This window comes from Geotrypetes seraphini, chromosome 14 (genome assembly GCF_902459505.1).
Source record: "Geotrypetes seraphini chromosome 14, aGeoSer1.1, whole genome shotgun sequence".
NCBI classification, from domain to species: Eukaryota; Metazoa; Chordata; class Amphibia; order Gymnophiona; family Dermophiidae; genus Geotrypetes; species Geotrypetes seraphini.
In genome coordinates, this window is record NC_047097.1 from 76,296,268 (window position 1) to 76,322,720 (window position 26,453).

Here is a 26,453-nt window from a genome sequence, read left to right on the forward strand (position 1 = left end):
ACATCAGGAATATTCGGGATATTGCAATTGCGAAGTGGAAGGCGCCAGAGTTGCCCTTTCATTTTGCATGCTGTATGGCTCGCCTGTATCACAGAGGGGGATAGGGATACCTTTAAGTCGCCAGTGGTGGACGCAGTGGTTTCGGCCATCACAAAGCGGCATGTGGTGCTGGTTGTGGGTGGCTCAGCTTTGAGGGACACTGAGGAACGTAGGTTGGGGTCTCTTAAGCAGAATTTTGATGTGTGACGGTCTGGTTGCTTGGGCTTTTTTTCTGTGGGCTGAGCATGTCCTTGACCAGGAGTCTGATGACTGGTCCTTGGTGGAACAGGAAGCAGCAAAGATTGATATAGGTGCTTCTTATCTCTCAGATGCCATGTATGATTTGTTGCAGGCGTTAGCCAAGTCCATGGCTCTCGGGGTGGTCGCTCGTCGTAACCTTTGGCTTTGTGTTTGGTCGGCGGATGCGGCATCTAAGGCTAAGCTGATGAAATTTCCCTTTCGTGGGTCCTGGAGGTGATTCAGGACGATTTTCTGGGGTTTTCCCGCTCCTTGTCAGATCACTTTCTCGCTTCTCTTTGTCAGGTGGCATGGAAGAAGCAAGCCTTTCGCCAGACGCTTCAAAGATTGCTAGATCTCAAAGCAGTGGTCCCAGTGCCTCTTCAGGAGTGTTGCATCGGTGGATATTTCGTGGTGCCCAAGAAAGAGGAGACTTTTCAGCCCATCTTGGATCTGAAGGGGGTCAACAGGCCTCTCCAAGTTCCATCTTTTTGCATGGAGACCCTGAGATATGTCATTCTGGCGGTTCAGCCGAGGGAATTCCTGACCTCTTTCGATCTGACAGAGGCCTACTTGCAAGTTCCGATTCGCAGGTGGTGGAGTTCCTGCAGTTGCTGGTATGGGTGGTCAACCTGTCCAAGAGCCGATTGAATCTGTCTCGGCCCCTGGAGTACCTTGGGGTTCTCTTCGACACCAGCTTGGGAAAGATCTTCCTGCCAGAGACCCGAGTGGACAAATTGCAGGTTCGCCTTTTGATGGTGTCCTGGTGTCTTCAGGCGCAGGATTTTTTCCAGGTCTTTGGGTCGATGGCAACTTCCCTGGACATGATGTGGTGGACAGTGGCTCACATGCGGCCACTTCACTATGCTCTGCTTCAGCAGTGGTTGCACTAGGTGCACAATTTGGACTCTCCCGCTCCTCTTCGGGGGTTAGTCCGTCACAGTCTCCATTGGTGGCTACAGTCTTCCAGCCTGATGCAGGGAATGAGTCTGGATCAGCCCAAGTGGACAGTGCTTCTCATGGACGCCAGTCTCCTCAGCTGGGGAGTTCAATGTCTCGGTTGCTCAGGTCAGGGCAGCTGGTCTCCAGAGGAGGCGTCTTGGTTGATTAATGCTCTGGAGACCAGAGCCATCCGGCTGGCGTTGCTAGCGTTCCAGATAGGGTTGACGGTCAAGTCTGTTCGAGTTCTCTCGGACAATGCCAGGGCAGCGGCTTACATCAATCATCAGGGGGGAACCAGGAGTCATCTGGTGGTGCAGGAGGCTTCTCTGCTCATGGTTTGGGCAGAGACTCAATTTCTGGACATCTCGGCTTCCCACATAGCAGGAGTGAAGAATGTCCAGGCGGATTTCATCAGTCGTCACATGCTACACAGCATCTCCACATTGCTACACAGCTATCACATAGGCAATCATTATATACAAGTCACATACCTTCTCTAAGGTTCCAGTAAAACTTTAAAAGTTACATATATTCCTTTTGTTACAAGAGGATGGAGTTCCATAGACCTGCATACTAAAATGCAATTGTGTCCTAACTGCTTCTCAATTACTTAGGTATACTATTCACAGTCACTAGCTCTGAGCTGACTTATGCACTCATTGGGCGGTACAGACCATCTGTCAAACTGGGAGTTCATCATTAACTCACATTTCAGCCATATTGAACAAACCTGTTGCAAAAAGACAAGGGAAACACCTCTACATAGCTATGCTAAAACATGGCACCACACCAGAAGGAGACCTTGCTCTCCTGCAACCAAACGGTAAAGAAGCACCTCAGAGAAAATAAGCTCTATCAGTCTCTACTCCAGACTTGTGCTATCAGGGACATGTTTAGGCACAAACAACGTGTCTCTTACATTTATTCACTCAGTACGCTAGAGGCAAGATGTCAACCTTGCAGCTATCATTAAATCACATGACAGCTATATCAAGGAGCCTCAGAACTGAAAGAGCAGATTCCACTACCGTTTCCATATAATTTTTTCCCATTCTATGGTTCTGTTCTTAATATGTCGATCACTTCTTCATAAGATTAACCTACACACCATTTCCAAACAACAACTTCTTCAGTGGCCTCCACCGTGAACCCTTATATGGAGCATCTTCATCAGTCCCTACTTTGCAACTCCTTTCTGGTTTACACAAAGACATGATATCAGTTGTGACTTTCCAACTTTCTGTCCTCACTACTCTATTTTTCTCTTTAATATATCGCCACCACCCCTTTATACAACAAGTAGCTAGGGACTCGCCAACAAGTGTGACTGTATCTTTCCTGCTTGTCTTCTGCATCCTCACACCCTCAATCAGAGGCATTACTCAATCTAGTTAATGGATCTCAGTCTCTTATCTGCTGGTAGGTTTATCTTCTCGTATATGTCTGAAGTGGTCTGGAGGGATGAAGAGGAAGGGCCTAGTTTGAGGTTATTTTGTAAAAGCACATAAACCTCTTTGTATCTTAATAAAATACCAACAAAAACTTTCTGAAATTATGGCTAAAACTTCAATTTTGTGTTGTTTACAGGAACTTTTGTTGGGTTTTTTTTGGTTTGTTTTTTTTGGGAGAGGTGGAGAGGTTCTTCAAATCTTTTGTTATGGGAGCACTGTTAATGACACAGAAAAACCCAATTTGCTATCATTTCAAGCAGAAAATGGCAAAAACAAAACAGAAGATGGGGTTTCATACCAATCGCATCCTCAGTACGAGGGGGCCACTCAAAAGTTCTCAGCCCAGCCACAAAGAGAATGATATGGAGCCATGAAACTTACAAGTTATTCCACATTTTTCTTGAAACAAAAAGTGTCAAGAAAAGTGTGGAACAACTTGTAAGTTTCAGGCTCCACATCATTCTCCTTTTGGTTGGGCTGAGAACTTTTCAGCAGCCCCTCATACATTTAAACAAGCTCAGGAGCAGGTATAAATGTGCATGGCTAAAATATATGTAGACTTTGGCACAGAGGCACTAAAGCCAGCGATCATCACTAAACCTGTTTTGATAGCTTTAGCGATGATCGCATTTGTCGGCCTGATGCACAAAACGGCTTACCGTGTGTTTTTCCCCTCGATCACCCATTTTCCGACCTGGGCATGCAAATTAGCTAAAACCCCCATGCAAGCTAGCCAAGTTATTGATGCACTAACATCGCTTGACTATGCACAAAAAAAGCAAAGGTTTTAGCGATCCGAAAAAAATGAAGGGTCTAGCTAGACCTGTCAATAACTTATCGACAGGCCTGCCTGGTTTTGGGGGGTTTTTGTGTGTGTGTATTTTTTTTAATGGCACAGATATTTTGCGAGTGTTACACATGCAAAATATCTGTCCCATTAAAAAAAAAAAAAATGTAAAAAGCCCCCCCCAAACAAACGCAGCACCGGAAATCCCCCCCCCCCCAATAAGCTAGCGAAAACTGTCATGAGGGCTGCCCACTCCCTCCTGCCACCGATGGCCTGTGCCAGGCGCCCCTCCTTGCCCCACAAAATAAAAAGCAGGAAGGATGCCCACTTCCTCCTGCCACCAGAAGTGCCCCGAACACCTTCCCCCTTCTGTTCCTTTCAAGGAAGTTAGGAGCAGGAGGGATGCTCAGTCACTCCTCCAAGGCCCGCCTGTCCCAAATGGTGGGCCTTTCCCTCCCCAGTGCATCATGTGACACACAGGGAGAGGCCTAAGGCCCTGATTGGTTCAGATGCCTCCCAAGGGGAGCGGTCTTAGGCGTCTGAGCCAATCAGTACCTTAGACTCCTCCCTCTTGCATCCCGGGATATAGAGGGAGGAGCCTATGGCCTTGATTGGCTCAGAAGCCTAAGGCCCCTTCTCTTGGGAGACATCTGAGCCAATTGGGGTCTTAGGCCCTTCCCTGTGCATCACATGATGCACTGGGGAGGGGAAGGCCCACCATTTTGGACAGGCGGGCCTCGGAGGAGGAGTGACTGAGCATCTCTTCTGCTCCTAACTTCCTTGTAAGGTACTGGGGGTACAGGGGACCTCTGATGGCAGGAGAGAGTGGGCATCCATCCTGCCTTTTTTATGGGGAGAGGGTAGGAGATGTTTGATTGGGGTGGGGGTGGGCCTAGTGCAAGGGTGGGCCTTCAGTGCCATTTTTTTTCTCATGCGAGGGGCTTGTTCCAAACAGCTGAGTGGTAGGAGACTGCTTTCAGGGCTTCCCCTACCTCTCAGCTGTTCAGGCTTCCCTTGCCAGCTCTGCGCATGTGTGAGAGTCACTCTCAGCGATCAATCAGACAGGAGAGACGGGGATTATGACAAACCTCCGTGTGAATCATTTGCATGCAAACTTTTCAATGCATCAATAGCTTTTTTTGAATTGGCCAAAAATCAGATCAGAGCAGGCCCACACATTCTTACCGATCCTCTTTAGTGCATTTAGCCCTTAGTGACACCACCCTTGTTCCACCCACACTCCTTCCCAAAGATGTCTGTACCTTAGTTGCAAAAAAGTGCACACAATCCTGTCATTGGATGTACTCTTTGGTGCTTTCATAAGTGGCCTTTTTAAAATCACTTATATAAAGAGAGTAGAGAATTTCAAGGATATCAGCTTGATTGTCATGTATAAAGGACAGCACACCTGTAATGCATCTCCTAAATGATTCAGTGTCTGGTGCTGTGTTTTACATATTTCTGATTGTATAATTAATGGTTCCTAAATACTTGAAAGTCTTTAAATGGAGAAATGATGTGAAGTTTGATAGTTGAATAATTCTGTGACTTTCTACAATCCTTACTTTGCTGACAGAAACCCAATATTTGTTAACTTGGGAGATATGAAAACTAATTTTTATCCTTGTTCTGTGTGTAGGTGGTGGAAAGAGCCTGTGTTATCAGTTGCCAGCCTGTATTTCTCCCGGCGTCACTGTTGTGATTTCTCCACTCAGGTCCCTAATCATAGATCAGGTTCAGAAGCTGACAACTCTGGATGTAAGGTTTTATTCTTATTCTAACAGTACTATGGCTCCACACAGTGCAGTCTATTTCAGGAGATTGAGGACAGTGAGATGACCTTTCTGCACCTAGAGGTGGGGGACAGGATAACAGCTGTGGGTATTGAGAGGTAATCTGGATTGGGCATTTTGTGCTTTGTATGAGAGTGCATTGATGAGATCAACAACTTTTTAAAATTTGTTTACAGCTTTATGGAATTTATTACCAGTTGCATTGAGATGCGAGTCTAACTATCTTCGATTTGGGAAGATGTTAAAAGCTTGGCTATTTGATAAGTATTTGAAAACAGGTCTTGACCCTTGAAATTGTATGGCAGAATATACAATATATCCTGTGATCTTGAGTTTTTGTAAACTGTTCCTGAGCTGCTGGTTCGGATGGTATATAAATTCACTGTAATAAATTGATAATTAGCACTTATAACACTAATAGCAAATGAATGCTGAGTCTAGGAAGCATGTACTCGGATACAGTGTCTGTGATACACAGTGTCAATTGGCAACTAGGTATTTTGTATTACTTTGGTTTTATGGTATCCTTGGGTTGGGTTCTGGCTAAATGCACTGTGAATGATTCACGTTAAAATAGTTTTTCTCTTACATAGATTCCTGCAACCTATCTGACAGGAGATAAGACTGATAGTGAAGCTAGAAGTATCTACATGCAGCTGTCCAAAAAGGATCCCATTATAAAACTGCTCTATGTAACGCCTGAGAAGGTGAGTGCAGATAGAAAACCAGTATAAAACTCTGCAGTTGATATTTGGACCAAGCTGATCTCATAATATTAAGTGTTTTATGTACAGGTGTGTGCCAGTACCCGGCTGATTTCTACTCTGGAGAATCTTTACGAACGCCAGTTGCTGTCCCGTTTCGTTATTGATGAGGCACACTGTGTTAGTCAGGTAACAGCTTTCACATTCATTGACCTTCTAAATAATATACCTCAGAGCTAGGCCCTTCTGAGGGGACAAAATGACCAAAAGTCCATATCTAGATTACAAGAGGACAAACCGGAAATATCCTAGTTAGGCTTTTGACAAACTTTGTTTTTTTATATTTTCTGTATGGTTGTAGCCTGCACTGATGATGCATTGAATGACAGCAGACAAATATTTTGATTTGACTTAATTTTGCTGGGCCTAAGCATGATATTTTTAGCTGTTCAAGCTGTCAAATGATGACACTTGGTGATTGTCATACCATCAAGTCCCTTTGGAGATGCTCCCAGGTTGCCTTAAATTTGATAAGCTCTGGATACTGGGGGCGCATTGGCATCCATGGAGCATTGCTCATCCTCAGAGTTGAACATCTTTAGTGGCCATGGAGACAAGACTTACCTAAGTTGAAGTTTTGTCTAAAATGAGACGTTCTACTGCATCTATGCCAGTGTCAAAGGAAAGGTGTGTCGTATCAGAAGCTGAAAGTTTCTGGCAGCTATTATATCATCTCCTGTGCATCCTGCAAAGGGGACCATTCATCATTGAGCATATCTAGGGATTGTATTGGGCTTTCAAGGGCCCATGTGTAGACCTGATATACCTCAGGTGACCCAGGGGGATGTCGCCTCTATTGCACACCATGCACTCTTAACATCAGCAGTATTAAAGAAACTGAATAATTGCAGCTTGCAAACATTGGTATATTGGTTGCAAAATCTAACTGATCTTGTGATGTGATGCTTGTAGGTATAACATCAATGTTAATGCTTCAGAGGACATCAGTATTGCTACTGGCTGTTCATCTCCAGTGCTTTGGGGGGAGGAAGCATCAGTAAAGTATTGGAGTATAAATCACATCAGTTGTGGAGAACCATTACTTAGGCCTTGATTACTATCTAGTATATGCTCAGTTTTCTCTTTCAGAACATTCCTCTGCGTCCACTTGGTTCGGCCCCCTCAGTGCCGGTTTCATCCCCCTCTCCTCTTTCGGCCAAGGATCTCTTTGGACAATGATTTTTTTTTCTATGGGAAGCAGTTTTCGCTTGATGAGGACCTGGACCTGTTGGTGGACTCCTGGATCTTCTCGGTGGGACAGATGCCACTGGCCAAGGTTTTTCGGTTCCGCCAGCTGGCGATGATGCATCGGTGGTGCACATCATTCAGCGGGGAGAGCTCCAGGAGCTTATTCTTCAGGTTTCCTTGGTGGTGCGTGGTGTGCTTTGAGAAGGATGCAAAGGATCCCCCGCATGTGGTGGACCCCCTCCTATGGGGGATCCGCTCGGCTTCCCGCTTTTCCTATGTGTCAGGATATTCGAGATATTGTGCTTGTTCATTGGAAGGTGCCGGAGTTGCCCTTTCATTTTGCGTGCTCTATGACTCACCTGTATCCCATCCCGGAGGGGGATAGGGATACCTTGAAGTCACCGGTTGTGGACATGGTGGTTTCAGCCATCTCGAAACAGCATATGGTGCCAGTTGAGGGCAGCTCAGCTTTGAGGGACACTGAGGAGTGTAGGTTGGAGTCTCTTCTTAAGCATAATTTTGATGTCGCTGCCCTAGTTGTCCAGGCAGCAAAATGTGGTGGTCTAGTAGCTCGGGCTTGTTTTTGTTGGGCCGAGTGTATTTTTGACCATGAGTCTGATGACAGGTCCTTGGTGGAACAGGAAGTAGCTAAAATTGAGATGGGTGCTTCCTATGTTTCAGATGCCATGTATGATCTGTTGTGGTCGCTGGCAAAGTCTATGGTTCTCGAGGTGGCCACGCGTCATATCCTGTTGCTCCGGGCTTGGTCAACAGATGCGGCATCTATGTCTAAGCTAATGAAATTTCCCTTTCGGGGGTCTTTTTTGCTTGGCGAGGATTTGGACAAGTTGGTTCAGACCTTAATGGACTCTAAAAATGCTCCATCTTCCTAAAGACAGTGCCTACCTGCCCGGGGTGGTGTTGCTCGGGGGCGTTTGCATGACTTCTGTAGTTACTGCCCTAGTCAAGGGGCAACTTCCTTTCCTGCTACCAGGTCTCTCTGAGGCCATTTCTTTTAGTGCATGCAGTCTTTTCGGGGGAGGGGGGCACGTGATTCTTCCGTCAGTTCCCCCCGCCACCTGCCCCGCCCACTGACTCCTTGCTGGTGTCTCCCCTGGTGTCGGTGGGCATCCAGGATTTTTACTAGGGGTGGACCGAGATCACGACGGATCAGTGGGTCCTGGAGGTGATTCGGAACAGTTATGCTCTGGAGTTTTCCCATGCCTTGCTGGATCACGTTCTTGCTTCTCCTTGCCAGGCATCTTGGAAGAAGCGGGCCTTTTGCCAGACACTACAGCAGTATCTACATCTCAAAGCTGTAGTTCCAGTGCCTCCTCACGAGTGTAGCACTGGCCTGTATTCTATTTACTTCCTTGTGCCCACGAAAGAGGGGACCTTTCGACCCATCTTGGATCTGAAGGGGGTCAACAAGGTTCTCCGTATTCTGTCTTTTCACATGGAGACCCTGAGATATGTCATTCTGGCAGTTCAGCTGGGGGAGTTCCTGACCTCGATCTGACGGAGGCTTACTTGCATGTTCTGATTCGAACCTCCCATCAGTGGTTCCTTCGCTTTGTGATCTTGGGTCGGCACTATCAGTTTTGTGCCCTTCCTTTTGGTCTGGCTACGGCTCCACAGATGTTCACCAAGATTATGGTGGTCGTGGCAACAGCCTTGCACAAAGAGGGCATTCTGGTTGGAGTACCTCGCTGATCTCTTCGACACCAGCTTGGGGAAGGTCTTCCTGCCGGAGGCCCAAGTGATCAAGTTGCAGTCGTAGATCCATCTTCTAATGGCTTCCCGGAGACCTCAGGCACAGAATTTTCTCCAGATCTTGGGGTCGATAGCGGCTTCCCTGGTCATGGTTTGGTGTGCCCAGGCTCACATGCGCCCACTTCAGGCTGCTCTGCTTCAGCGATGGTTGCCCCAGTTGCGCGATATGGACTTTCCCATTCTCTCTGGGTTCAGCTTGTAGCTTTGTCTGCTTTTTGCGGGTTGCTGCAGGTTTGCTTTTTGAGGGCGGCTAAATTGCTTTGGTCTCTGGTGCGGCCTTTGGTTCCAGCTTGGGATCTTAATCTGATCCTGTCCGTAGTCTTGTGCCCTCCCTTTGAGCCCCTGGGTTCTTGTTCATTGAAGGATTTTATCCTCAAGGAGGTCTTCATGGTAGCCATTACTTCTACGAGACGTGTTTCTGAACTGCAGGCTTTCTCTTGTAGGCTCCGAGGGAGGTGGTGGAGAAGAAAATGGTAGCAGAGTTCAAACAAGTGTGGGATGAACATAGAGGATCTCAAATCAGAAAATAATGGGTATACATTGAAGGAACTAAAGCTGGTACTGGGCAGGCTTGCATGTCCTGTGTCCCTTATACGGACATTCAATTGAGGACGGGCTGGGGAGGGCTTCAATGGTTAGGATGAGCTGGAGTGAGTTTTGATGGAGACTCCAGTAGATGAAACCTAAGCACACTACCGGGCAGGGCTCTGGGTTTCTGGCCCAGAAATATCTAAAAAAAGGACCATTTAAACTAATAATTAATTTATGGAGACTGTATGGTTGGGCAGACCGGATGGACCATTTGGGTCTTTATCTGCCATCATTTACTATGTTACTCCCTTCCTGAAGTTTTCTAGGGAGCGAATTGTGCTGCGGCCTGTTCTTCCTTTCTGCTGAAAGTGGTTTCGTCTTTTCATGTCAACTACTCTGTGGTTCTCCCGGTCTTGGGGAGCCGGGAGGGTTCATTAGAGCAGAGGCAGCTGCATAAGTTGGATGTCTGTCGGGTTCTTCACACTTTATGTTCAGCGGACCCATGAGTTCCAGAAGTCGGGACACTGTGCTACCTGGATACAAGCTATACCACAGAGACAGAGTAGGACAAAAAGGTGGGGGTATTGCCCTATACATAAAAGAGGGAATTGAGTCTACCAGAGAGAACACGCCAGAACATAGGAACATAGAAAATGACGGCAGAAAAGGGCCATAGCCCATCAAGTCTGCCCACCTAACAGACCCACCCACCTAGGCTTATTTTCCTAGAGATCCCACTCCTAACTACCCTATTCCTTAACTCGATCCTCTTAGGGATCCCACATGGGCATCCCATTTACTCTTAAAATCCGGCACACTGTTGGCCTTTATCACCTGCAACGGAAGCCCGTTCCAATGGTCAACCACTCTTTCGGTGAAGAAATACTTCCTGGTGTCACCATGAAATTTACCGCCTCTGATTTTGAGCGGATGCCCTCTAGTGGTCCTTTAAGACAGAAAATATCCTCTTCCACTTCTATACATCCAGTGATATATTTAAACGTCTCAATCATATCTCCCCTCTCCCTATGCTCCTCGAGGGAGTATAGCCGCAATTCATTCAGCCTCTCTTGGTACGAGAGATCCTTGAGTCCCGAGACCATCTTGGTGGCCATCTGTTGAACCGACTAGACTCTCAGTACATCTTTACGGTAATGTGGCCTCCAGAATTGCACACAATATTCTAGATGAGGTCTCGCCATGGCTCTGTACAATGGCATTATGACTTCAGGTTTCAGGCTGATAAAACTTTTGCGGATACAACCCAACATCTGTCTTGCCTTAGATGACGCCTTTTCCACTTGATTGGTAGTTTTCATGTCTGCATTAATGATCACTCCTAAATCTCGTTCTGTTGATGACCTAGCCAAGGTTTCACCCTGCAAGGTGTATGTTCTGCATGGATTTCTGCCGCCAAGGTGCATAACCTTATATTTCTTAGCGTTGAAGCCCAGCTGCCAGGTTGAGGACCAATTTCCCAACAAAAGCAGGTCCTGCTTCATACTATCGGGCAAATTGCAATTGCTTACTATATTGCATAGTTGGTGTCGTCGGCGAATAATGTTATTTTACCTTGAAGCCCCTGAGTCAGGTCCCCTATGAATATGTTGAAAAGGAGCAGGCCCAAGACCGAGCCCTGCGGTACTCCACTGGTCACCTCCGATGTTTTAGAGATGATACCGTTAACCATCACCCTCTGAAGTCTACCACTCAGCCAATCAGCAACCCATGCAGTTAGTATTTCACCTAACCCCAACGATTTCATCTTACTTAACAGTCTATGATGTTTGATGCTATCAAAAGCTTTACTGAAGTCCAGGTATACGACGTCAAGCGATTCTCCCAAGTCCAGTTTTTTTGTTACCAGTCAAAGAAGCTGATGAGATTGGATTGGCAGGACCTACCCTTGGTGAATCCGTGTTGACTGGGGTCCCTTAGATTCTCCTTGTCCAGGATTGTGTCTAATTTACGTTTGAATAGTGTTTCCATGAGTTTACACACTACTAATGTGAGACTCACAGGTCTATAATTTGCAGCCTCTGCCCTGCAGCCCTTTTTTGTGCAGTGGCACGACGTTAGTTGTTTTCCAATCCAAGGGGACTTTCCCCTTACTTAGGGAGAGATTAAAGAGCAGAGATAATGGCTCCGCCAGGACATCACACAGCTCCTTGAGCACTCTGGGGTGCAGATTGTCCAGTCCCATGGCTTTGTTCACCTTGAGTCTTGTCAGTTCACAGTAAACATCGCCAGGTGTGAATTCAAAATTCCGAAACGGGTCTTCCGCGCTTTGCTTAACCTGCAACTGTGGACCGTGACCTGGTGCCTCGCAGGTGAAGACTGAGCAGAAGTATTCATTCAGTAGTTCGACTTTATCGGAGTCTGATTCTACATAATTCCCGTCTGGTTTTCTAAGGCATACTATCCCATCTGTGTTCCTTTTTTTGTCACTAATATACCTGAAGAAGGATTTGTCCCTGTTCTTTGCTAGAGTTTCTTCTACTCAAAGTTTGGCCTTCCTAACTGCTGTTTTGGCCGCTGTAGACCTGGCCGTGTATTCTAGTTTGGTTTCCCTATTCTCTGTTGCACTTGTAGGAAATAAATGCTTTTTTCTTCTCCTTAATGAGGTGCAAGATTTCCGCGGTGAACCATTGTGGTTTTTTGTTCCTTTGCTGTTTATTTACTGATTTGACGTAGCGGCTCGTTGCTTCGTGTAGGGTAGATTTCAGGACTAACCACATAGCCTCTACAGGTTATCGTTCACAGCTTGGTTCTGCAGTGCCCGATGGACGAAGTCTCCAATGCGTTCGAAGTCAGTGCCTCAGAAGTTGAGTATCTTAGTTTTCATGCTTGATTTAGGGAAGCCTTTCCTAAGGTTGAACCATACCATATTGTGGTCGCTGGAGGCTAGCGTATCGCCTACCAAGATCTCCGAGATGCTTTCCCTGTTGGTGAGTACCAGGTCAAGTTTCAAGTTTATTCGAAATTTGATGAATCGCTTATACATAAAATACTAAGCGATGTACATTTAAAATCCAAATTTGAATGTACGATAAAATACAAAATAATGATAACAAATAAAATACTAAGCGAATTACTATGAAATCCAAATTTGAACATACGTTAAGATTCAAGGTAATAATAATAATAATAAATTTTTTTTAAAAAGGGGGTTTGACCTACAGACCAACAGACTCAACTGGATGGAAGGGAAGAGGGATTCAGGTTACAATATTAATCATTTTAAAAAGAGAGAAACATGAAAGGAGAAAACATTAGGAGGGGTAGTTTTTTTTTGGACTGCTGCACTGCAATTATTCCATATAGGAGGTAAACGCATCTTTAAACAGATGGCTCCAATACCATTTGTTTGAGTCGTGCTCCCTTTATGGAGGCCAATAGCCTCCTACTGCCACTGGACGTCGCTGAAAGTGCGTTCCAGTCTACATCGGGCATATTGAAGTCACCTAGCAGTACAGCGTCCCCCCATAGGGTGATATTTTCTATATCTTCAATTAATTCTGCGTCCTTGTCTTCCAGTTGTCTTGGAGGTCTGTATACTACACCAAGATACAGGCATTTTCCTCTGCCTCTGGCCAGGTTTACCCAGAGGGATTCCCCGGTGTACTTGACATCTGTGATTCTGGTGGTTGTGATGTCTTCTTTAATGTATAGTGCTACCCCTCCTCCTAACTTGCCCTCTCTGTCTTGACGAAGTAAGTTGTAACCAGATATAGCCATATCCCACCCATGAGAGTCCGTGAACCAAGTTTCCGATATTGCCACTACATCTAGGTCGGCATTCAATATGTTGGTCTCTAATTCCAGAATTTTATTGCCCAAACTGTGTGCATTAACATACATAGCCCTCCATACTTTGTTAGGGCTTAGACCCTGTGGGTAGATTCCCACCTGAGTTAGTGTGCCTCTGACGTCAGAGAAAGGGCGGGACCGCCAGAAGAGGAAGCAGCGTAGCGCAGGGCTCAGAGAAGGGGCGGGACCGCCGGCAGAGGAAGCAGCTGGGCTCACTGGCATCCGGAAACAACGGTAGGCAGCTTCTCCATGCGGGAGGGGGTTGGGGGGGAGGCTGTGGGGGTGCGAGCGGTCCTTCGGAAAGGAGAGTTGGGGCGGGCGAATGGAGAGTCGGGGCGGCGAATGGAGAGTCGGGGCGGCGAGAGGAGAGTCGGGGCGGCATGCGCGGTATATGCGTGTGCGCGCTATAGTAAAAAAATTTTTACATAAATTTCTGTTCCCCGCGCGCTATACCCGTGTGCGCGTTTTACACGAGTGCGCGGTATATGGGTGAAAATACGGTAATAGCCAATCTGTTGATCAAATCAGAAAAGATTCCGGAAGACTGGAAAGTGGCGAATGTTACGCTGATCTTCAAGAAAGGTTCGAGGGGAGATTCGGGAAACTACAGACAAGTTTCAAGTTTATTATAAATTTGATCGCTTATTCAAAATTCTAAGCGATGAACATCTCAGTAAAATTGCAGAATTAAGAGGGCAACAAAACAAACGGAGAACTAAATCTTAAGAAACATATTAAAAACTAACTTTACAAACATAAAACATGAGGAAAGGATGGGAAAAGAAATACAAATTAATTAATAAGAGAAAACAATTGTGGTAAAAAACAATAGGAAGGGAAAGAACAATAAATCTCAGAGAAGTTATGGGATTGAAATGAAACTCCTAGTCAGTGAGTCTGACTTCAGTACTGGGAAAGATGGTAGAGGCACTGATAAAGGACAGCGTCATTGATCACCTTAACGGGCACAATCTGATAAGGACCAGCCAGCACAGCTTCAGCAAAGGAAGATCTTGCTTGACAAACTTACTGCACTTCTTCGAGGGAGTAAAAAGGCAGATAGACAAGGGTGACCCGGTTGACATCGTATATCTAGATTTTCAGAAGGCATTCGATAGGGTCCCGCATGAACGTCTACTTTGAAAAATTGCAAGCCATGGAATCAAGGGTGATATTCTCACATGGATTAAAAACTGGTTGGCGGATAGGAAACAGAGAGTGGGGATAAATTTATAATACTCGGACTGGAAAAGCGTCACGAGTGGAGTGCCGCAGGGTTTGGTGCTCGAGCCCGTGCTCTTCAACATATTTATAAATGACCTGGAAATTGGTACGACGAGTGAGGTGATTAAATTTGCGGACGCTACAAAGTTATTCAGAGTAGTGAGGACACAGAAAGATTGTGAAGACCTACAACGAGACATAAACGCAAAATGGCCCGCAAAATGGCAAATGAGGTTCAACGTGGATAAGTGCAAGGTTGTGCATGTTGGTAACAAAAATCATATGCACAAATACAGGATATCCGGTGCTGTACTCGGAGAGAGCCCCCAGGAAAGAGACTTAGGAGTAGAGAATGACACGGGGTCCGTTTACCGCGGTAAACCGCAGGTCACCATAATAAATCCGCAGGAATGGAGACATTTGCAACTGGTTTACTGCAGGAATGGGGACAAGACCTTTCACAACCCCATGGGAATGGGGACAAGACCTTTTACCGCCCTGTGGAAACAGTGAAAAGTCTTACTCCTGTGGTAAAAAAAAATTGCGCCTGTGTCAGACTTGGCATCTTCTCCCCAGCTCCTCTTCCGCCTATTTTACCTTCAAGAGACAGCCATGCCACGATGAAGACGGAAGGAACCTAAAACCAAAGCCTGAGACCAATGTGATTTGAAGAATAAAATTACCAGACAACAAAAAGAAAAAAAATAAATTTATTTTATATTTTGTGATTAGAATATTTCAGGTATGAAATATGTATCCTGCTAGAGCTGGTATTAGACATAACTGGGGACCGCAAAGTCCAGGCTGTGCTTCTTTAGCTTCCAGCTGGCTTAGGGCTCTCTCTCTGACCAGGGGGCAGTTGCCCTAGTTGCACTCCCCTAACATTATTCTTGCCATATGTGACTAAAGTATTCTGTCAGCTTGATTTTTCTATGTAGCATTCTGTAGTAATTTGGTTTGTTCAGTTTTCACAATAGTGAAGGGGATATTTATGAAAAGGAGGGGATATGAGTTTTGTTGAATCTTGCTCTGTTTTTTTTGTGTTTATAAAATGACAATTGTCAGAGGAGAAGCTTCCGCCTACACACACGCGACTGCAGGGCGGCACAGGCAGGCTTCGCCGGCATCAGTTTCTTTTCTACTTGGGAGTGCTTGTAGACAAGTCAGTGAAGCCGTCCGCACAATGCGCGGTGGTGGCAAAAAGGGAAAACAGAATACTAGGAATGATCAAGAAGGGGATCGCAAACTGATCTGAGAAGGTTATCATGCCGTTGTCCTGGGCCATGGTGTCCCCCACCTGGGATACTGCATCCAACACTGGTTGCTGTACATGAAAAGGGACATAGTACTACTCGAAAGGGTCCAGAGAAGAGCATCAAAAATGATTAAGAAATGTTAAGGGACTGCAATACTACCTTGTGGACATCCAGTCGCATCGGGACACAGTGTTCGGTGAGCGTGTTCTGGTTGTGACCCTATGGGTACCCATGATGGGTACTGCTTTGGTACGTCCCATCAGTGAACTGTACCAGTCTGGAGAGGTGCTAAAGAAGGAGAAATTAGGGTCTTATCTGCTAATTTTCTTTCTTTTAAACTCTCCAGACCGGTACAGTCCCCACCCTTTTTGTCTGTTGTTCTTGCGGGATTTGCGTGAAGAGTGTGGGTTTTGTTTTGTTTTGTTTTTCTGCATGTTCTAGTATTTTTCTAGGTTCAGAGAGATTAAAGAACAGCGACTATGGCTCAGCTGGTGTAGCTGGCGAGCTATGGGGATGTTTGCTTAAGGGGCTTTTTTTATGCAATTTCCAACAGTATTGCTCTGTTAGTTACTCCTATTCGGAGTGTTATTACTGTTATAATTTGCACTTCTTAGTTCTGCTGGGCTATTCGGCAGACTGGTTACATTAGGGGGAAGCACAGCCAAAAGGTTTTGTCGCAATCTCCACCTGCTGCTCATGGTGAGCTATGACTCATCAATGAACTGTACCGGTCTGGAGAGTTTAAAAGAAAGAAAATTAGCAGGTAAGAACCTAATTTCTCCTTTTTGGAATCCACTGGGTACATGGCCCAGACTGGCCACTGTTGGAGACAAAAATCTGGGCTTGATTGATCTTGGTCTGATTCATCATGGCTTTTCTTTATGCCTTATGTTTTAATTAAAAGCAAGAAACTATATTGGATAATAGTTTTGACAGTTTTTGCTTCCACCCCCCAATCCGTCTTTACATTCCCTTTTTTTTCTCTGACTGCTTCAGCATTCTAGCAGTTTCTCCTCTGGTGCCAACTTCTCTGCCTTTGATTGGTGCAAAATTTTAGATGTCCAAGCAGCCTGTTTCTATGCTTTTGTGGTTCTGTCTAGATTAGAAATATAATATTTGTTGGTCAGGTAAAGACGCATTTCTCAACTGTTTTATAATCTAGTGGGGTCATGATTTCCGGCCAGACTATAAGCGTTTGAATATGCTTCGCCAGAAGTTTCCAAGTGTTCCAATGATGGCTCTCACCGCCACTGCCAATCCCCGGGTCCAGAAGGATATCCTCAACCAGCTGAAGATGTCCAGACCACAAGTGTAAGTCAGCACCTCAAGTTCAGCAGCCTGACTGCCAAAAAATTGAAAATGACTTAAAAGGTTCTGCCCATGAAGCAGATATCTGGCCAGAATACAAAACTAGAATGGCCAGGGAGGAGTCTGTGTTGCCTGAGGTACTAACTGAGGTACCTGGGCAGCAGTACTAACATTGCCAGAGAGCAGTCTGCCCTGACTCTGCTACGCTGTTACTGTTCTCAAGTGGTACAATATCATTTGTGTATTTATACAGCACTCATGTGCATTAACAATGATGTGTAGTGATACTTTATTTCTGCTGCCTTCCAATATTGCCAGGCAGCTTCCTGAACTGGTGAGCAGAATATTATCTGTGTCATATAGCTAGACTGTGTACAGTGAATAAGGTCATTCCATGTCAAATGGTCTAGGCCTCCCCACCAGATCTTCTCAGAAGTTGATGAAATTTTTAGTGGAAGTACAATAGGACATGCAGTGAATATATGCAGTCTTAGAGCTGGATTTCAACTTCTTCCAAAGTTAGGGGTCTCGTTATTGGGGGCCATTTTTTTTCATTCCATGAAAGATAGCGCCCCAACATCAACTTTGGGTTCAGGTTGTGGAAAGGATAGTTCTTGTACAATCCCACTTTATTCTGAGACCAGTGAGTTATTTTCCCTCTACCCGCCAGGACTTTGTAGGAAGCCTCAAAATTTCAGAGACTTAAACCCTTCCCCATCATACCTCATCACTGTGCCAGTATCCCAGCTCCTCAGTCTTCCTTCCTACAAGCCAGACTTTAGGAGCTTATTTTTTTGCTCATGTTTAATTTCACATATTTTCAGTATTTTGTGTACTCAGTTTTCACTCTCATGCTGTGGAGGTTCCCTGCAGGGACATCCTTGACTGCGGGAGATCAGACCTTTGGAAAAAGTCTGTTTCTAGGGGATTCCCTGCTTCTCAGTAAGCACCCTGGACAGCTAGCACATCAGACTGGGACTCAGGGACCCTCGTTCCCTTGGGAGTTAGCTCACTCCCCACCCCCAGGTTTGTCCGCTAGTGGGTAGAGCGCAAGCTGAGCAGTTCCATGGAGGCGCAACCAGGATTGGAGCCAGATTGCGTTCCTCCACCAGATGTCTGCACAGCATGTCTGAGGGTGGCGAAGGTCTCTAGCCAGCTACTACTTTTGAGAACCAAAGCGACATTCTTTTCCTCTTACTTTTACTTACTTGCCTCACAGAAAGGTTTGTCGCTCTTACAATTACTCCTTTCAGTTTGCCTACTGCATTTCCACTCCTTCCAGACGTTCCCATCCAGACAACAATTCCTTGATGTAATCCCCCATCCGAACAAAGTTAGTTTTGTTTTTTTTTTAAGTCTAGAACCTTTGCTTTTGAATGAGCCCTCTCTATACTCATCTTAATATTAAACCGTACCGTGCAGTGATAACTGGATGCCAGATGATCACCCACTGTAACATCAGAAACACTTTCCCTGTTTATAAGCACTAAGTCCAATATGATCCCTTCTCCTGTGGGTTCCATTACCAACTGCTGAAACAGTTGTCCTTGTAGAGAATCCAGGATCTCCTTACTTCTAGAAGACCCTGCAATAGAGATACCCCAATCAACATCCGCCATGTTAAAATCACCTATTAGTAAAACTTTCCCTTTTTTAGATATATTTTGAATGTCTACTATTAAATCTCTATACACTTCTTCCCTCTGAAAGAGGCCTGTATATCACACCAATGTAAATTTATTCACCATTCCCTCTTTCCATATTGATCCACAGTGCCTCTTCCTTGTCCTACAGATCCTGCAATTGTGTGGCTTTAATGTGATCTTTAACATATAATGCTGCTCCCCCTTCTTTTCTTCCTACCCTGTCTTTCCTGAACAGATTATAGCCCAGTATAACTACATCCCAGTCATGGTTCTCTGTAAACCACGTCTCTGTGATCGCCACTATATCCAATTCTTCATCTTCCATCACAGCTTCTAGATCCAGAATCTTGTTTCCCATACTTCGAGCATTAGTATATACTGCTTTCCAGACATTGCCCCCTTTTCCCATCTGTGTAGAGGTATTCAGTGATTTACTTACCTGAGTGGCTTATACTCACCCGGGAGCTTTGATCACCCTGCCTCATCACTTCTAGTTTAAAGCCCTCTTCAGTAGATTAGTCAGCCTGCTGACGAAGACACTTCTTCCCTTCTTTGATAGATGAACACCATTCCTGCTCAGCAATCCTTGGAAAATCATTCCATAGTCCAGGAAACCAAAACGCTCTCGACGACACCATCCACATAGCCACGCATTCATCTCCAGGATGTGAGCTTATCTGCCCTGACCGTTACCCTCAACAGGGAGGATGGACGAGAATACCATCTGCGCACCTGACTGCTTCACCTTCTCTCCCAGAGCCACAAGTCACTTTTTACATGTTTGCAGGGGTACCCGGCAGTATCATTAATGCCAATGTGGATGAGCAGCATTGGTTAGTAGTCATCAGACTTGATGAGTCTCTGCAAGCTCTCCATAACATCTTGGATTTTGGCACCAGGCAGACAGCATACCACTTGTGACATGTCTGGATTGCAGATGGATGCTTCTGTACCCCTCAGAAGGGAATCGCAAACCACCACTACCTTACACCTCCTAATGGTCACAGATCCAGTAATTTTTGGGATCTCAAGCTTTGGGCCTTTCTCTCCTTGGGATGCTGTCATCTCTTCCACTTCCAGGCCAGCATACCTGTTCTTCAGTTCAAGGGCAGGGGTAGTCACAGTACCAATCTTGCAGTGTTCCGTAATCTGAGTCCAGCTGTCTTGCCTCAGCACAGCCTCTTCCCCACTGCTGGAAATCTTTGACGCCTCATGAAGCATTTCATCAATGTACCTCTTATTCTCACAGATGCGTCTCAGTCTTGCCACCTCCTCTCAGTTCCTTTACTTCCTTCATGAGAGATTCAAGCTGAAGACAACTTGCACATGGAAATATGAAACAATGACTTTTGTAGCAAAAAAGATGTTTTCAAGTGATACAAAATTTTTTTTTTTTTTAATTGGACAATGTACAATTGAGTTTTTGTATCCCAAAAATGGTCAAAATTTGAATAAAACACTAATATCATTTCTTTGTGTAATTATATCTTTACTTTGAATTTGCTGCAAAGCGTCATAAATTAAATCCTATGTGCATGTCATGTGCCATGACTGCTGGAACAGTTATAACTTGAAACAGATGTCAGGAGCAATGAAGGAGTCAAATTTCTTTTCTAACATTTTTTGCCTACTTTGCTGGCTTATAACAAGGGAGATAAACTTTTGCTACATTCTAAACTTTACACATTAAATTAGTAGTGGGTGTTGTATTAATCCCCAGAATTTCAATTCTCTTGGAGTCTTTATTGGGCTGTAGTGGCTAGACAAAATTGCCATTTTGGGTTATGCAGAGCACAGTACGAGAGTGACGTACATTTGACAGCCTCTAGGTCTGAAACCAATAGATATTCAAGTGAAAAATTTTATATGGTTTCATTTAAGGCTATAGGGAACATCCACACAAAATTGTATTCAATTTGAAGGAGATCGAGTGGGGATGATTTTTTTATTATTGGACCGTTTGACATGGAATGACCCAGTAGACTCTTGCACTACAAGCCCTTGCAGGGTGAAGTGAACTGGTTGTGTGTATGGGGGTATGTGCATGATTATGGGAGCAGACTGTAAACAGTTGTGGCTTACAGATGTATGCAGGGCATAGTTGAAGGGCTGCATCTGTGGTGTGGGATTGCATGGGCATACCCTACTTGCATAGGGTAAAAGGTGTTCATAGGATGTCTAATTGGCAGGTTATACTCAAAAATGTAGCTTGGAAATTTCCCCTCTTCATACACAGGTAAAAATATATACTTTCACTGGCATGAAATAGTAAATTTTGGAGAAGGGAAGTAAAAGGAAGTATATGCAGTGATAACCTTTTCAAATGTCCATGCTCCTTCCTTTTGGAGCTACCAAATTACTTCATTCCAGAAGTTACACTCTTTGGCCAGTCCTGGTTTTGAGCTGGCATCCCAAAGCATCATGTTATTTATAGTCCCTGATTCTACCCATCAGATTCAGTGTTACAAGTCTGATAATGGACCTGGATAATATTATCTGAAATCCAAAACATCTTTCTTGGAAAGGGCTAATTTGGCAGCTCTATCCCATGGAAGTGCAAAATAAACAGGTATCCATGAAGACTTTCCCTTTCCAAAAGTACATGCAAGCCTGAAGATTTTACTAATGCACACTTGATGACTTTGCTATTTGTGTGTTGTAGGTTTACTATGAGCTTTAACAGACACAACCTAAAGTATGAAGTACTGCCCAAGAAGCCTAAGAAAATAGCACTAGACTGTATAGAGTGGATTAAAAAATATCATCCAAGTGAGTCATGTTCCTTGCCCATCTAATTGGAGTCCTCAAGACCCTCGTATGCTATATTTTGTCTGGAAAGGACATTCTAGAGCAGTGGTTCCCAACCCTGTCCTGGAGGACCATCAGGCCAATCGGGTTTTCAGGCTAGCCCTAATGAATATGCATGGAGCAGATTTGCATGCCTCTCACTTCCATTATATGCAAATCTCTCTCATGCATATTCATTAGGGCTAGCCTGAAAACCCGATTGGCCTGGTGGTCCTCCAGGACAGGGTTGGGAACCACTGCTCTAGAGGACCATTAAAGCTTATGCAGCAAGTGTGTATTATATGTGTTATCTATAAAACATTTGTGTACCATCTTCCTGGACCATTTAATTCAAGATGGTTTATAAAATAACCCAAAAATCCCAATCCTAAGGAAAAGAGTTTTTTGTATAATAATAAATAAGAAGCTACTATAAATATCATCCCTAAAAAAAACATGCAGCTGTTAGGAGTAGCCTGATGGTTAGTGTAGTGGGCTTAGAACCTAGGACACAGGATTTGATTCCCACTGTTGTTCCTTGTGATCCTGGGGAAGTCACCTAAACATCTCTGCCCAAGATATAAATATAGAAGATTGATGGCAGATAAAGGCCAAATGGCCCATCTGCAGTAACCATTATCTCTTCCTCTCTCTAAAAGATCCCATGAGCCTATCCCACGCCTTTTTGAATTCAAAAAGTCTGTGACCACAACTTCTTCTGGGAGACTGTTCAACACATCAACCACCCTTTCTGTAAAAAAGTATTCTTTAATCGTGTCTCCAGACTGACACAGCTCACTAATGGGTAATAGCTTACCATTACCAGCAGGTAGAGACTGAAACACAAACCTTTGGCTGTAGTACAAGTGGGCTGTGCAATCCCAAGTATAATCAGTTTCTCCAGCAGGTGGAGGTGGTAAGCCTGTGCAGTCTTCCCCGAGTTAAGTGTAAGGCTGTTGGATTTTCTTTTGAGGCCTTCTGGTCCCCATCTGTACTGCCAGATTGAACTTGGGGGATCCTTTTGGGGATCTGTTTGACCTCGGGGGTGCCTCACTTGATCAGTCAAGTCCCTCCCCCCCCATTTCCTTCCCCACCCCAAAATCTTTCAGTAGAAGTTCCTCAGTTGTAAGCTTTGCCACCGATACCAGCAAGGCATATAGCTTTGAGAACCAGTGGGGTTTGTTCACTTACATAAGAACATAAGAATTGCCATCTCCGGATCAGACCCTGGGTCCATCAAGTCCGGTGATCTGCACACGCGGAGGCCCTGCCAGGTGTACCCTGGCATAGTTTTAGTCCCCATATCACTGTATGCTTCTCAAGGGAGATGTGCATCTAATTTACCCTTACCCGTATCACTCTTAAGGAGATGTGCATCTAGTTTACCCTTAAATCCTAGAACGGTGGATTCTGCAATTACTTCCGCTGGGAGAGCATTCCAGGTGTCCACCACTCGCTGCGTGAAACAGGACTTCCTGATATTCGTCCTGGACCTGTCCCCCCTTAGCTTCAGTCTATGTCCTCTTGTCCGTGTCACATTGGACATTGTAAATAACTGCTTTCCCTGCTCCATTTTGTCGAATCCTTTCATTGTTTTGAAAGTTTCGATCAGATCCCTTCGCAGTCTCCTCTTCTTAAGGGAGAACGACCCCAGTCTCCTAAGTCGTTCCTTGTAGTTTTATATTGGGAGGAATTAAAAAAAAAAAAAAAAAAAAAAGTCCTGAGGCAGTGCCAGTCTGAAGGGAAACCTTCAACTGAGGTTAATTGCTAACCGGCACTTTTGTTTTCAGCTTAGTAGTGGTTTTCAAAATGAGTACTTTTAAAGGGAAAAAGTGTTCATTATGTTCCCACCACGAGGTCAATGCGGCCGGCCTGTGTTTGATGTGCTGGCTGCTTCGAAGGGGAATCCTTGTCTACTTTGGATGTCAGCGAGCAGGGTTCCCCTTCGCAAGTGCATCGCGCTTCAGCAGCAGACAGGGGGGGAAGCCCAGGCTTCCCCTGCCGCCTACACAGGTATTTCCCCAGCCACCGATGGTCAGGGAAATAAGGTTTCTTTTTCCGCCGATAGTGCTGGGGTCTCCCTTACCGCTGCTGCCGGCTAGCCTGCTTTTGTGGCTGGGGGAGTTTTAGGCCTCTTTGCCACTGCAGGCCTCTCCTCCACTGGCATTGCTCTCCTCCATCCTTCACTCCCACCCCCAATGACAGGATCTCTCTCCTTACCTTTTCCGACGGTTCTCGTGTTGGTTCGGTGCAGAACTTGAGTATACACAGATACTCAAGACTTTGAGCATGTGCAGATGGTGGGTGGGGTGAGGCTGGAGGAAAAGTGTCAGTTACTTCATGGGGCAGGGGAGAAATGGATATCGCTGGGGAAGGAAGGAAGGATGAAAGAGAGAAATTAAGGTTATCGCAGAGAGGAGGGCTTGAGGAGAGAAATGGTGCCTCCTTTAATAGCCCATCCTAGACTTTAAAAGACAGTGTTTCTAATAATAGCGCAAATGATTATTAGAGGGAGTACAGTGTCATTTTATTGCAATCCATAATTACTGCTGCAGAATTCCTCACTCCCCTCAGGGGACACAAAATTCTGCACATCCTGTATAGAATTCTGTGCAGACAGAAGTAGTAGAGGAGGGAATGAACCTCTGCACAACGGGTCACTTTCTCTGTGCTGGCTTAGATCCAACTGTGACCTGCTGTCTCACATGTGCAGAATTCTGCCAGAAGTAAATGAAAAAATTTTTTCCCAAATGTAGTGCCTTGCTCTGAGGTTCATGAAATTCTGTGTGTTGTATACAGATGATTCTGGAATCATTTACTGCCTTTCCCGTCATGAATGTGATACGATTGCAGAAAGTTTACAGAAAGAGGGCCTGGCTGCACTCTCTTACCATGCTGGCCTCAGTGACTCCAGCAGGGATTATGTGCAACATAAATGGATTAATCAAGAAGACTGTCAGGTAAGAAGATCCTACATTGATCTTATCTTAGAGACGGCACATGCACATACTTCTGGAAAGAGGCGGGGCTAATAGTAATGCTTTTATTTCCATCTAAGTTTCCTGTATAGTATTTGAAGTTTCCCCAAGTAAAGCAGACACTAAATTTCTGCATATATCTGGATGTGAGGTACAGAACAAACCAAATATCTCTTAGAGCAGAGAAACAGCTAATTCCCAGGGACTTTGCACCAGTTCTCAAAAACGAAATTGCTGAGGCGGATCTGCTAAGGGGAAGAAAACTCCACTGGACTATCTTACCTGCTAGCATTCAAACTTAGGAAAAGGTAAAACTTGGACTTCAGTAGGTTATTTTATTGTCCTTCTCTTTTTTTAGTTCAGTACTCTGCTTTACAGCAAAGTCAGTTTAGGCAATAAGTAGGACATAAGAATAGCCTTACTGGGTCAGACCAATGGTCCATGAAGCTCAGTAGCCCGTTCTCGTGGTGGCCATTTCAGTGAAGCCTTTTGACTCTGTTAGGGTTTATATATAAAAAGTGTTTTAGTTTCGATTAGTATTTTAGGTTGCATTTATCGTTTATTACATTTGATATACTGCCTTAGTTGCAGCACAATTCAAAGCGTTTTACAATAAAATATATATCAAATAAAACAAAAAATAAAAGGAACGCCATTAAAATAGGATAGCACAATACTTTCATACAGACTACATAAAACCATTCTTGATCTATCACTGCAAAATTGTGTTATCTTTTCAAACTTGCTTTTTGTTAAACTGATAATAGAGAAGTTTTCAGAAGGACTCGGAACCGAGTATATGAAGGTTCTAAACGTAAACCCGTTGGTAAAAAGTTCCATAAGACGGGCGCTATTGCAAAAAAAAGCTGAATTTCTAGTTCTCTCTGTAGTGGTGTTTCCTTATTTGCACCTTATATGACATCATCAAGCCTGAACCATCATTTAAGCCTGATCCATTGTCTGCAAGAAATCTTTCCAGCATGAACCTTGCAAGAAGAGAAAGAAGAAAACATCTTTGCTGTTTCTGTCTGATGCATTCTGGGTATGTACCAGAATGGTATTCTAGTCAAGGACATCCATCTATGCCTTCATGCTCAGACTGTGTGAATCTTGGGGGAGTTATACTCCTATGCTGTGCTTATCTATCGAAAGGCGCCTGTGTCTCCTAGCCTGTATGAGACTTTACACAGAAAGGCTATTCGTCTAAGTTCTGTTTCTGGATTGGTCCGAAGAAGTCATCTGACGAGATCCAAGTGAAAAGGTGCTAATTATAATTAGTCTGTGTTTTGGATGTGAGTGAACTCGCATCTCATCACAGATATTCTCCACACACCTCTTTTATAATAATTAAGACCTGAACAGTTACCTCGTGTGACTCTCTATCTGAGAGAGTGAATCGGATTTTAAACAGATCTGAATTCCATCACATCAAGGAAACCTTTGCTGCCAATAAATTATAGCTGCACCAGTGGTGGATGAACACTTGTTCCTGTAACAGAAGGATTTCTGTATCTGCTAAGCTGAGAAGAGACGTCTTCCATTTCACCTGATTTTGTGCCAAGGCCTAATTGGATGGGGAGATAAGGAACTTATTATCTTATCAGCTGGGGTTAGATAAGTGCATCCGATTGTGATATAGGATAAGGCTTGTAAAGCTACTTTTGGTGATAACTGTAATAGATTGCTGCTAATCAGGGATTATTATTATTATAAGGAATTGTTTAGTGTGTGTAAGAATTAGTTGTACTTGGTTATCTAGCAAGTGTGTTGTGATGATTATGTACTAAGTTTCATATATGTAATCGGATATTTTGTGAACAATATTTAGATATTGCTGCTGGCTTGTGAATTATATTTTTTTATTTTCATAATAAAAGTATTTCTCATTAGCCTTGGTCTGGTCGTGTAAATAGGCAAGAAAGCTGAACCTGGATGAGAT

At 44.6% G+C, this 26,453-nt stretch overlaps 1 protein-coding gene across 4 annotated transcripts in view; it reads left to right on the forward strand.

Annotated features, from left to right (window-relative positions):
* BLM (BLM RecQ like helicase) overlaps nt 1-26,453 on the forward strand; it is a 99,438-nt gene that overhangs the window by 28,710 nt on the left and 44,275 nt on the right. For all 4 annotated transcript variants that reach the window (XM_033920355.1, XM_033920359.1, XM_033920356.1 and 1 more), the window contains 6 exons: nt 5,096-5,214; nt 5,843-5,956; nt 6,044-6,142; nt 16,958-17,106; nt 21,412-21,518; nt 24,336-24,496. In XM_033920355.1, coding sequence (XP_033776246.1) covers nt 5,096-5,214; nt 5,843-5,956; nt 6,044-6,142; nt 16,958-17,106; nt 21,412-21,518; nt 24,336-24,496 — 749 coding nt within the window. The remainder of the gene's footprint in view (nt 1-5,095; nt 5,215-5,842; nt 5,957-6,043; nt 6,143-16,957; nt 17,107-21,411; nt 21,519-24,335; nt 24,497-26,453) is intronic.